Below are 14214 nucleotides of genomic sequence, written 5' to 3' on the forward strand. Positions count from 1 at the left end.
CAGGATTACACTATATTTTTCAACACACTGAACATTTGCTGGACTTATTCCTAAATGAGACCCCAGGGGACCAAAAACATATATAACCATCTTGAAATTTCTGAAACACAAATGACCTATTATATGTAAATCCACGCACTGCATGGGTGTGTTGTGGGCATTTTAATATAAAAATACAGCATAGTTTTGTGCCAATGTTTGTAGCTTTGTCCCCCCAGTAAGAGATATAGATACACACACACACACACACACACACGTTCTAAATGAATGTCCAGTTTCCAGCCAATTGCTATAGTAAATAGCCACCATCATATGCTAGTCATATTTACTGAGGACACCGTTCACTCCACTACTGATGTTCCCAGCCACAGTGGATTTTCAAGAAGTCGATCGGATCATTTTTAGTGAGCAGTTCTAGCAACGGGGGGTTATTATACATTGAATAATATGAAGGATCCGAGACCTCAAGCACACACAGTGTGATTAGAAAAAACACCCATTCATGAATAAATGAAAGCATTCTGGCATGAAGTACATAATCTAAAACACTGTCACACAAGTGAATAATTAAAACAGTAGGTTTTATTTTATAACTAATGTTTTTTTCTTAGAGCTATACCCTGTTCAAGGAACACAAGTATGTCTTAAAATAATTATTAATTTCAAATATGAAAGACACATATAGGATACGTATCTGTTGTCTAAATTTAGCATTGGTTGAACTTGGAAGTATGTCTTTTTGCAGTGCAGCCGTGCAGCCGTGCAGCCGTGCAGCCGTGCAGCCGTGCAGCCGTGCAGCCGTGCAGCCGTGCAGCCGTGCAGCCGTGCAGCCGTGCAGCAGGATTTAAACACAGTTTAAATAAAATCAGTAAACATATTTTCTTCCCTTTACAAGGAAATACATCAAATTCTGCTGCACACAAGAAGAAAATATTCTTTATAGAAAGTGCGGCACAAGCCTGGTCATCATGCAGTTCTTACAGTCATCTGCAAGCAATACAGCTCTGTTCACCAAGATTTCCAGGGCTTCCCACAGCAGGGGACTGGAAGGACAGAGGTCCAGGTGCAGGAGACCTTGCAGAATAGATAGAAGTTGTACTGATAGCGGTGAACAGCTCACCTACAAAATAAGATAACAAACACGTTTTGGCAATGTTTTGCAGGTCCCTCCTGCAATAATAAACTTTATTTATATAGCGTTTTTCTCGCAATGGGACGCAAAGCGCTTCACAGTTCCAAAAAGGAAAAAAGAAAACACGTAAGATTATAAAAAGAGACCAAACACATGGAAATATATAAAACAGAATAAGATGGTACTGTAGCTATTAAATACCAGATAGGTTGTGGTTAATTAAAAGCCTGGGTAAACAGGTAGCTCTTTAGCCCGTTTTATAGATTTCCAGAGAGGGGGCCTCTCAAACTGAACAGTGATGAGGTCAATAATGCATCTATGCCAAGATCTCCATCAAACACACTTACTTTATTGAAGAGTGTAGAGAAGACCTCTTGATGATTGTTCAGATCTATCCCTCCATATATTCTAAGAAGTTCCTCATCGTCCTCAGACTTGGCCTCTTCAAACACTATAGTCTGGATCAGCAGGTCTTCATCCTCCAGATCTCTGATTGTCACACATTACCAATGTTAAAAACGTATGCCTATCATTTTACCAATATAAAAGGTTTTACAGGTGATTCTAAACACACTTTGAGGGGTCTCTCTCACAGCAATTAGTGTTGCTATCAAACCATTTTAAAGCAGGAATCCAAGCCGGGTGATTTATTTAGCGATTTGTTTATATAGCAATTAAGCAGGGAGTCTCCGGAGCTGAACACAGTTAATTTCAGCTCCAGGGACCCCCTGCTTCTGGAGACACTTACCTGCAAATTAGGTGCCGGTAGCAGCTGTCCTCGACTACCAGGGTTCACAATATGGCCGCCCTGCAAAGATTTGACGCCCTGCGGACCAATAGGAAGCTGCGACTTCCTATTTGAATATGTGATGTGGGAGCTTTAAACTTTAAAGCCCTGCTTTGCTGAGCCGGAGCAGCTAACGGCACCTACTTTGGAGGTAAGGAACTCTGGAAGCATGGGGTCTCCGGAGCTGAAATGAATGGAGGTCAGCACCCGAGACCCAATGCTTCAATTCTATATAAATAAAAACCATCACCAAAACATTCTACCACCTAGATTGCTCCTTTAAATTCATTATTGAATCAAATATTTATACATACATACAGACACACACACACACACACACACACACACACACACACAGGTCGACAAATCACCAAAAAATCTACTCGTCACCTAGTACCATATATATATATATATATATATATATATATATATATATATATATATATATATATATATATATATATATATATATATTATATATATATATAAAATGAAACTAGTATTATCCTCAAGGAAGATATACAAGTGAGATCAATGAGAAAGTACCAACTACTTATTTAATCCCAAAATAAATATGGTTGATATACTCAATAACAGGTAAAATTTTCAGTGCGTGAAGCAACAACACTTGCAGGAGTCAACCGATTGATATAATTGCATTCTTCTCCTCATGGAAGCCAGGCCACATTTCAGGAATATCCAATGAATTTGCAAGGACACATGTACAGTATACACTCATTTGTGAAGGCGTGATTGCTTGACTATCCCTTAAGCATGGCCTGGCTGGGGTGCCCCAAGAGGGCTGAGAACAACTTTAGCATGAAAAGGCATTTCTCATTTTTTTTTTTTTTTTGCCATAAACAGCTTATGGTATTGACTTGTAATTAATTCAAAGATAGGATTCTTACCTTAATTTTGTTAACAAATCCAACACCTGAAGACCTAAAGTAGACACACAAAATGTATCATATCACAAATATGTTCTACTATAACGTTATATGAGTGCTGTAAAAGGGAAACAGCTGTGTCAGCATGATATTAAGATCCCATCTGCTCTACTAAATCACAACTCATGCAGAAAAAAGAAAAAAGTTAGGCTCACAATAGAGTTATTATGTTGACTGCAATAAATATTTAAAATTATGTGCAAAAGTGCAGGACTTCCCCCTGCATGCACTAAAAATTAAACACAGGAATTATACGGTTAACTATTAATAAATACAAAAAACATTATCACGTGTAGCTAAAATAAAACAAAGGGCATTCTGATAAACAGCATTCAACTGGAAATGGAAAAGAAAAAAAAACTCACAGAACCAATGCAGTCAGGGGTTAAATGAATAGCCCTGTAAGGATTGTAACACAGAGATACATTTTTTTTTGACCCAACATTCTGACATTTGTTAAAATAAACATCACTTATAAATAGGATACACTTTTGAAAGTAATTCAGCTGCAGCTGTGGACACCCTAACACAGTGATCCCCAAAATCAAATGTGAATTCTCAGCCACACTGGCTTTTAAGATAAAGCATTGGAGTTATAAATGTGCATAAGTATTATATGAATGCTGTAGGATTTTAATCATCCCAAGTGATGTATGCAGCCTACAAGGCCATTTGTACCCTGCTACCAGTCACAAACTAAACAAAATGATGCAACAATTTGAAACATTACGACAATATTTCAACACAAATAAAACATTGCAAGTCATAATATAGCATTAATTTTTTTTTTAAAAAACAGAGCCGGTTACGACTCGGGAAACCTGTGGCCCAAAAGCCATATATTCCCTATCACTGTTTGTACATGTTCATTCAATTTTGAGTTTTATTATTTTTTTTCTCCCTTAATCAAGGCTTGCATATTGTGTATTCAGATCCCACTTCAAATAGCATTGATATGATAATGCTGTTATCAGTGACATCCACAGAAATAGGTTACTCATGAAATTCAAAACCAAGAAATCCCCTCAAATAGCTTTAGAGAAAGAAATGACATGAAACTTACATATTGGTCTAACTGTAGAGACACACTACATGGTGATCCTCCCTTAAACCCATGCTCAGGATAATCACCTGAACACAGATTACAGACTTCAACGGTTGCTGGTTTTTTAAACTGGGGTGGGAGCTGGAAAAACCCAAACTGGCTGACCCTGAACTTGGAGTCTTCCCTACTTCTTACAAAAAAATAACCGTTTTAATTTGGCACGCAAATTTAACAAAAGGACTAATTGAAACAGTCCTTGTTATCTTGAGCCAGGTGTGAAATTATAACCCTCACCGATAGACTCCAGGTATATGTGTGATAAGGATCCTGTCCTGGTTTTGTATCCCAACCAGCTGGTCTGTTTGCAACATTAGTAAAATGGAAGGTCTCAAGAAAGACAGGTATCAATCACACTGTTGATATGGAGTGAAATTGGCAGTTTATGTTTTAAACTCAAAAACATTTAAGTGATTAGTCAATTTAGTTTGCAAAGGGGAAGAGTTGGGATATATATTTACAAACTGTTCAGCTAAACTCTCAATACTTATAAAGACTCGCATTTAATTACTTCAGTATTAAATGTCCAGTTAATAAACGATCCTTAATTCTTCATCCATATTAATAACATATCATGTGGCAGTCAGACTGGCATATTCTGATTATACACCAATTAACTCTCTTGCAGTTAGATGGATCAACAAAGCACGTTTCAAAGAAAAGATGTTGCTGGTAAGACAAGCTCCAAAGTGGTTAATTAATACATCAATTAAAGAGGCAGTGAGCTAAATCAAGACAAATGTGAACCTCTTTCTCTGCTATGTAATTTCTTTAAAAAAAAAAAAAAAAAACACCACCTTACCTATGAACTCATTTCTAAGCTGTGATCGAACACGCAGGTCTTCTGTGCCAAGAATGATGGCGTTGATGAAACTCAGCAAAGTGACCATGTAAGGCACATTGTCAGTACCTGAGAGCTCGCACATTATGACACTGAATCGATACTGCTGATTCTTTACCACCTATTGGTGCAAAACAAATCTCGCATCAGTTTATTACCTACTATCCAAATACAACATTTGCATGTTAAACCACTCCAACTGTCACAATCGGTGGGTGAATAAAGTCACCCAAGTATCAAGCATTTTCTTTTTTTAATTTTTAATTATAATGGAGCATCATAAAAGTAAGGCATATAGAACTGATTTTAATTTATTGCATGGTTTTAAAAACAAAGCAACACGTGTAGTCTTGAGATGAAGCTGCACACTCCTAAACACATCACACACCTTATTTATATTGATATCCTGGATAATTAAATGGTATTCCCCAATTAATCAAACTCCGCAACTCCTTTCTGCACACTAATTAAAACAAAAATTATAATTTAAAAAGAACCGCCGTGGGCATGTTTCACAGACAGTATAAAAAAAAAAGTGTTCCATAAGCAGGTAGCTGAACAGCAGTTTTCATTATTGAGTCAGTAGTAAATCTCTATCAGCTCAAGGCACAACATCAGATCAATCAAGAATCTTCTTGCTTTTAATTAGACTGAGTATTAACCCCCTGTGTTTGTAAGTTACAGTACAACGCAGTAAGATACAGCAATTTCAAGATGTATTTCAGTTTCTTATTCTGGATACATCTGCATTCTCAATATTCCGTGATGCTTATTAACTTGCAACCACAAAGATCTCATACACATGTTGACAAAAGCATCTTTGTAAGTTTTTGGAGCAACTGAAGTGGCCTTCTATAGTCAAAGATTGCGATCTGCAAAACCAGGACTGGATCACCGTGGTTTTCTGAAGATCTGGATCAATAGGTGTAAAAATCTGTAAATGTATTTTTGAAATACCTGTTGATACTACTGGAGTTGATCATATAAGTAATGGCCAGCATCCATTCTTAGGCCGCGAGTATAGTGCCCGCGACGGGCGACGCGACTTAACGCGTGACGTCACCCGTAGCTGCTAGCGAAAGTTGTATTTCGCTTTGCGGCGGCGAGGGCAACCGGGCCATTGATTGGTTCAGGGGCTTTCACGTGACGCGACAGCCCCTGAAAAATCAAATATTCCCGGCTGCAGAAATTGACGTCACCACATCGCCTTGTCACCGCGCAAGCGACGGCGTCAATGCGTTTGTTTTTGGGCGACATCGCGTCGCCGGCACTATAAGCGCGGCCTACCAACACTACAACCCACTCTGAAATGAAGACGGCTCAGATCCGGGGAACCCCTGCTTCATAACTATGACAAAAGACATTAAAATAGGATGGAGTGGTCCTTTAACTAAACAATGGTTAGAGGATTGCCCCTCTATACATTTATTGCACTGTTTTACCTTATAGTGTTGCAGTGCATCCAAAGCCAAAATATGTCCTTCTGTTGAGTACATACAAAGTGCTGCGAACAATTCAAACACCTGTTTTTTGACCATCACATTAGAAGTGTCCAGAGCTGTAAAAAGAATGTAGAAAAGGATGTTCAGAAAATATATAAATGTACTGTACCATACTTAAATGAAATATTGGAAATGGCATTGAGCAGGTCTTCAAAATATATAGATGTGTACAGTGTTTTGAACAGCTTATCTGTTTAGATCAGTGTTTTTCAACAGGGGTTCCCCAGGCTTCCCTAAAGGGTTCCCTACAATTTTCAGGTCAGTTGAAAATTGTACCAAATACAGAAGAATTTACAATGCATCTGATCTCAGAGCGCTATTAGAGAGAGTTGGGGTTCCTTACAATGCATCTGATCTCAGACGCGCTATTAGAGAGGGTTGGGGTTCCTTACAATGCATCTGATATCAGACGCGCTATTAGAGAGGGTTGGGGTTCCTTACAATGCATCTGATCTCAGACGCGCTATTAGAGAGGGTTGGGGTTCAGCTATAAGTTTCCTTAACAACAAAAAAAAGGGGTTAAAAAACCCCCCACTGGTTTAGACTTTCTATTTGGCAACATATTTCATTTAAAGCTGCAGTTCATGCAATATCCTGCATGTGTGTTTTTTTTTAATAAATCAGTTCTGTAGTAAGAAAAAATACTTTTAGCATTTTCTGTTTAAAAAAAAAAACAACTTTGAAAGACCAATTTTCTTGTATTCTATTTTAACAAGCATGCTTGTTCCTATAGCAACGATTTACATTCCCCATATTTAAAGATGTCGCCAAACTTTGCCGATCAATAGACGGAGAACGAATTGACTGGCAGCTATGCAGTTTTTTTTAGGTAAGTAGAGATTGCCCACATGAAACTATTGAAGTTAAAAAAAAAACGGGAGCCTGAACTGCAGCTTTAACTGTGACAGGTTCATTGAATGCCTAACAGTGATTCTATTGATGTTTAAAGCATCAGTGTTAAAAACTTGCTAGCTCCATAACGTCTAAATGGGAAAATTAATCACCACTGATATTTTGCATATATTGTACACATTTGCAGAGATAATAACTGACCGGGAGCAAAATATCAGCCTGAGCCTACCACCTGCAAATGAAACGAATTGAGAAATATTTGAAAGTGCACCTTTGGGAGATCAAAAGAAGATGATGTTACGTGAAACTGAAAATTGGCCTGACACGACTGCTTGGGCAGTCTGAAAAATAATTATTCCACACCCTGCTCCGGTAACATTATAATCAAGAAAGCAGTATGTGACCAAAAACGTGGTACATTTAATTCCTCTTAAGATTTTAAACCGTGGGATTCATCAGAAATCCCACCATAATGTTAAAGCTGCAGTTCATGCAATATCCTGTATGTGTTTTTTTTAAATAAATCAGTTCTGTAGTAAGAAAAAATACTTTTAGCATTTTCTGTTTTAAAAAAAACAACTTTGAAAGACTAATTTTCTTGTATTCTATTTTAACAAGCATGCTTGTTCCTATAGCAACGATTTACATTCTCCATATTTAAAGATGTCGCCAAACTTTGCCGATCAATAGACGGAGAACGAATTGACTGGCAGCTATGCAGGTTTTTTTTAGGTAAGTTGAGATTGCCCACATGAAACTATTGAAGTTAAAAAAAAACAAAAAAATGGGAGCCTGAACTGCAGCTTTAATAAAAGCAGAAACGTAGGCTGTAAATGTCCTCACCTTGAGAAATTTTTCTAACGTAACCTTCATTGCTGACTATGTATTCAATTCCCGTGTGGGAATTCATTATTGCTCGAACACAGTTTATACACGTGAGCTGAAGGAGAGCATCTGAAATCCTGGATACCCCTCTTCCAGACAGTCTGTCCAAGGCTCCCAGTAGAAGATCCAGTCCACTGAGCTCCAAGAACTGTACCATCCAGTTATCATCACTGCTCTCCAGGCGCTTCTTGAGGCCGGAATAGTTGACGACAGAAGGGATTTGCAAGAGACGAATGCACAACTCTGGTTCTGCATTCTCCAGATTGCCCTCACTCTGGGCCGAGTCTTGGGGCGCAAGTTTCTTCTTTAAACGGTTCCAATTATCTTTGGCGCCTTCTTTCAATGACATCTTTGGCAATAATTCCTGGGGGAAAAAAAAGTCATTTATAATAAATATCCTCATCTGCGAGTTATTTTGGGGATTTTCATTCTAGTGTTTTTTAGGACACCATTGACTTTTTAAATTTAGTTGCCAAAGTATATAATTTCTACATTGCTACATTAACATTTAACGTGTGTTTTTTGCGTTACAGTAATAGAACAACTTGCTTTTTCCACGGTTACACACCTTTTTTTAATCTTAATGCTCATTTTTAGCAGACCTCCTGCCCCAATAAGAAATCAGTGCAACGTTTTTTGTTTGGGGAAAAAAAAAGATCAAAAGGATGAGGTCCTTTATCTCTGATCTTTGGGTATTTATTGTTCTTCTTCCTATTTACATTTGTATCAGCTCTCAGAAATAACACACATAACAAGTGCACAGTATGAGGACAGTCCGAAAACAATTGCTGTGTGTATCTTTTCCATGTCTTGCTGAGAAGCTAAAAATGGTTAAAACCAAACAACTAACCCAAATACTGTTATAGCGACAAGAAATATATGGATGGTAGTATGTTACATGCTTGTTGGACAGAAAAATGAGTACAAACATCATTCCCTTTATTTATTATTCCTACTAATGTAAAGTATCCACATAAATATAGGATGAGCATTTCAGTTATGATTAGTCATAAAATAACTTAAACATAAATTACTATATACGTTCCTAAATCATCTTTTGTAAAAGGGAGGAATACAGAATGCTGAATCCTTTATAATAAGAGACGCCAGAACTTTTGCGATCTAATCATTGTTTATAGTATCCGACCGTATAGAATTAAGTGTAAGAAAATGATTTGCATTTCTTGTAGCCCATAGAAAAATATTGCTGTGAGTCACTGTCAGAAGTTTTTATCATCAACTTCAAGTGAGCAAGAGGAAGGAAATTCTGATTAGTTTCCGGAGAAAGAGCATGTGTTAAATGATCTGGCTTATTGGGAATGAATGTGAACACAACAGAATTATAGGAGCAGTTCCACTTACATGTATAGGAAGTGAAGGGTCTTCGGAGCTGAACCCTAATAATAATAGCATGTTTTTGTATAGCGCTGCTAGTTATATGTAGCGCTTTAGAGACATTTTGCAGGCACAGGTCCCTGGAGCTTACAATCTTTGTTTTTTTGGTGCCTAAGGCACAGGGAGATAAAGTGACTTGCCCAAGGTCACAAGGAGCCGACACCAGGAATTGAACCAGGTTCCCCTGCTCCAAACTCAGTGCTAGTCAGTATCTTTACTCACTGAGCCACTCCTTCTCCCTGTTAATTTCACCTCTGGGGACCCCCTGCTTTCCAAGATACTTATCAGGGAAGGCGTCTCTGGCACAGCCCCCTCCAGAGGAAACAAAATGGAGGTTTGACTCCCACATCCTACGGGCCAATAGGAAGCCGCAACGCTATCTGTCATGGCTTTCCATTGGCCTGCATGATGCGGGTGGTTTTAAACCTCAAAATACTGGCGAACCCTTCTTCAGTATTAATCCCGGGACCCCTGGAGCAGAAATAAACACGGTCCAGCAGTTGGGACCACTTTTTTTAAATAGGTAAAAAAGACAGGTTACATACATGGTCTTTCCCTGGCGTTGGAAGAATTACGACATTCATATGAATGGGTTTTAAATAATTCAAGAAAGGGGGAGGCAGTTCCCAGCATTTTGAAATCCCAGTTGTATATAAAGCCCACATATGCTGTGTTACAGGGGTGGCCAACAGCAGTATTCAAGGGCCACCAACAGGTCAGGTTTGCAGGATATCCGTGCTTCAGCACAGGTGGCTCAGTCAAAGACTGAGCCACCTGTGCTGAAGCAGGGATATTCTGAAAACCTGACCTGCTAATGGCCCTTGAGGACTGGAGTTGGCCACGCCTGGTGTAATATCTCTCTGTTGGCTCATGTAAGGCCACGGATCTCTTCGCAACATAAAGGGTCATTTTTCAAAACCGGGACACCATATAACCAGAATAAATAAATAAATATAGCTTTAAATGTGAATGCTGTTCTTTGATTTACTGCTAAAGGGGTTGGATAGCAATGTGTTGCAGGTCCATATGATAGCAATAGGTTGTCATATACACTGATCATATCTTGCAGAAAAAACACAACATTGTCATGCAAAATTGAGCAATTATATTTGTACATTTAAGAACATTGATATTCTAATAAATATTCTTTGGCATTGGTGACGGCGCGATGACCTCATCAGGTGCATAGTTACAAAATGGCGTTTAGTGAAGAAGATAAGCGCGTTATAAAGTGCTTGAGACGGAGCAAGAATTATGGTCCAAAACACTGACATAAAAAGGTTTCCTGATATAGGACGGTCGCTAAGAGGACGGAAAAAACATTCGTAAAACAACGTATCGTTCAGGAGTGGGAGCTGCTGGATCACCGCATTATCGATTATGCAATTAGACAATGGCGTTCTCGTCTCCGGGGCATGCGCTTCAGCACAAAGATCACGTTTTGAAGTCAAACTTTATAGTTAATTTAGCGTTTCAGATTAGATTACAGGCATACCCCGGTTTAAGGACACTCACTTTAAGAACACTGAGTAAGGACATATCGCTCAATAAGCAAACGGCAGCTCACGCATGCGCCTGTCAGCACGTCCTGAACAGCAACACCGGCTCCCTACCTGTACCGAAGCTGTGCGCAAGCGGGGAGACTATAGAGCCTGTTACACATGCGTTATTTACATCAGTTATGCACGTATATGACGATTGCAGTACAGTACATGCATCAATAAGTGGGAAAAAAGGTAGTGCTTCACTTTAAGTATATTTTCGCTTTACATACATGCTCCAGTCCCATTGTGTACATTAATACGGGCTATGCCTGTACAACAGTTTAACACATTTACGAGCTATGATGGAAAAACTATTTCTCATTTAATGAACATGAACCTCCCGCAGTGCATCTGCTACTTGTTGACATTATACAGTGATATCAATTTAGTGAACATCAGTTGACTGTATACACTGTGCTTGTTATATAGTGTTAATCTACATAACAGACCTACAATTGTGCACATTTTCATGGGGATAGAGCGAGAAATATGTAAGATATGCTGAATAACTAAAGGGGTCCCTTTTTCCTGAACAAGGTATATATTAGATGAAAAATAGCCAATACAGACATGTTCAATGACATTTCAGTGTTCTCTTCCAAAGCCACATTTGTCATTCACACTCATTTAATGTATTTTGAATGATCTGTTCCTGTTTCAAAAGGTGCTTGATACTAGTAGTGGGAACGTCACAAATACTTATAAATGAAGTTTATAAACTTGCCCAAAGCAGTGCTGCGGTTTACTTGCATACATAGAACTAAATACACCATTAATCATTTTTTTTAATCCTGCATGGGAAGTGCTCGCAGACTCGCTTATTATTCATGGTCATGAACAGGAGCCATGTGTGAGATATGCGATTAGTTCAGAGAACATGCACTAGAAGTATTATCCATTTCTACTCAGAAAACATGCACCTGCCATTGTGGTGAGAAAATAGGTTGTGTCCTTTAGTAATTCGGAGGTACTCTAGTTTGTATGGATGCTTCCGCCTCACAATAAAGTAATCACCAGAAGCCACAGTTAGCCATAGGCTGAACAAAATGCTGTGTGCAGTGTGAACACCTGTAAGAGTAGGACAAAACTGCTTCTGCAGCTAAAGCACTGCAAGGTTTAAAAGCAAATGATCCAATTGTCATAAGATACAATTAAGATAGAAGATCAATGATGCTGGTGACTGCCCCCAGTGCTGGAGGAGTCTGGGACACTTTGGATGCATGCTATGTCTTGTATATAATGTATAACCGTGTTCACTTATGTAACTGTATTTGTAACCATGTATTATTTGTCATCAGAACTCTGTGCCCAGGACATACCTGAAAACGAGAGGTAACGCTCAGTGTATTACTTCCTGGTAAAACATTTTATAAATAAATAGTATACATACAGCATGTGATACAAGCTGTGTATATTTCCTTTATAAATATGGATTTGTTTTACAAGATTCTCGATCTTTCCATTATAAGATAATTCATGTGCTTTTTTAAAATGATGCCCACAGAGTATTTTTTATTTATTTTTTTAAACATGGATAGAAGCTTGGCACAGACCACTACTTTCACATATAATTGTAAGTGAAGGTTTAATCCCGTTCTGAGCCTTTTTAGTTAGGCAAACACAATCTGGATGTCAGCGACCTGAAGGAATTACCAGGAATGGGGGTGGGGGAGGAACAGGTCATTTCAGTATTCATTTAGAGCAGAGGTGCGCAAACTTTTCTGCTTGCGCCCCCTGCCTGCTCCTCCCCCCCTTCTTACCGGTTCCCTGGCATGGTGATGTCATATGACATCATTTAACCCTGCAGCGTCATTTGATGCTGTGTTGTCATGGCGACGCATCCCTGACGAGGCGGCTGAGACCAGGTAAGAGAGCCTTACAGGCCTCACGCATCCCCCGGCATTTAATTTAAATTCTTTACCCCTCCCCCCCAAAAAAAATCTCACATGCCCCCCAGTTTGCGCACCTGTGCTTTAGAGCAGGGGTGGCCAACTTCAGTCCTCAAGGTCCAAAAACAGGTCAGGTTTTCAGGATGTCCCTGCTTCAGCACAGGTGACTCAATCAGTGGCTGAAGCTGGGACTGATTGAGCCACCTGTGCTGAAGCAGGGAGATCCTGAAAACCTGACCTGTTGGTGGTCCTTGAGGACTGGAGTTGGCCACCCCTGCTTTAGAGCGACCATGAGTGATATGATGCCAGACACCTTGCAGGTTGGTTTATTACAACTAGCTGCACTAATTGTCCCCCCAGTAGCACGTGTGGATATAAATTAATTCTCAATGCTTGACACCAAATTAGTTTCAAGTGAATGAATCATTTGTCTCAGTAAAGCTAGAAATATATGTTTCTGTATACCCATAAATTACTTTTTTTTTCAGCACAAGGTCCCTATGGCAATTGAAAATCAGCTGTTTTTAATTATTTGCCACTTTTTAGGTTAAACCGTAAGAAAAGTTCTTCATCAAAAAAAATAAAATAATGAAACTTACCTTATTGTTCCAAATATATTACGCTCGGTTAAGTACACATCATAATTCTACTGGGGTGCAACTTCAGCATGTCCCCCGTCCCCCCAAACGATTCTGATACAAACAGCCTGTTTTACGCCTATAAATTGTATTAATTCACAGGAACCCAGGTGTCAGAGTAAATCAATGCCATCACCCCTTAAAGATCAGTGACAATAAGCATTGCTATTAAGGACAGTTATTATAGGCGTACCCGGTGAACATCATTAAATAAGTACCAGTTCAAATAGAAATATACTCCAATGCAAGTACTGAATTTCATTGTCACTGTACATTAATAGCAGCCATTATATTCATTATATTTGCATCACACCTGAACCAGGACTTGACTTCCAGCTCGTTAAAGTTAAAGCCTTTTTAATTCCACTTTTACCAGCAGTCATGGACAACAGTTAAAGGAATGGATCAGCCAGTCCTGGTTTGGCAGCTTTAGTTTCCGATACAGGTAGAGTTTTATTCTGTATAATGAGTTACAAAACCATTACAATATGGCAAGAAGTGGGATACCAAACAGCTGACGATGCTGTAACTTCCACTTTCTTTAACAGACATTTCTGCATTAAATTGGGGTCAACTGCTTCACATCATATTGAATAGGGTCTTAAAATTTTTATTTTATAATCTGGTCAACCTAACTGTATTTTTTTTTTAAGGTGCCCAGATAAGATTAACAAAATAATCCCATTAAAAAAAAAAATCA

The 14214-nt window shown here is 38.7% G+C and overlaps 1 protein-coding gene across 3 annotated transcripts in view; it reads right to left on the reverse strand.

Annotated features, from left to right (window-relative positions):
- Positions 1-14214, reverse strand: part of INF2 (inverted formin 2) — a 43371-nt gene that overhangs the window by 21810 nt on the left and 7347 nt on the right. For 2 of the 3 annotated variants that reach the window (XM_075614940.1, XM_075614941.1), the window contains 6 exons: positions 8007-8412; positions 6252-6367; positions 4771-4930; positions 2828-2861; positions 1480-1621; positions 982-1120 (listed from right to left, as the gene is read on the reverse strand). In XM_075614940.1, coding sequence (XP_075471055.1) covers positions 982-1120; positions 1480-1621; positions 2828-2861; positions 4771-4930; positions 6252-6367; positions 8007-8412 — 997 coding nt within the window. Of the gene's footprint in view, positions 1-981; positions 1121-1479; positions 1622-2823; positions 2862-4770; positions 4931-6251; positions 6368-8006; positions 8413-14214 lie in introns of those variants that run through there. The other variant, XM_075614942.1, reaches the window with a different exon arrangement.

This window comes from Ascaphus truei, chromosome 9 (assembly GCF_040206685.1).
Source record: "Ascaphus truei isolate aAscTru1 chromosome 9, aAscTru1.hap1, whole genome shotgun sequence".
Classification (NCBI taxonomy): domain Eukaryota; kingdom Metazoa; phylum Chordata; class Amphibia; order Anura; family Ascaphidae; genus Ascaphus; species Ascaphus truei.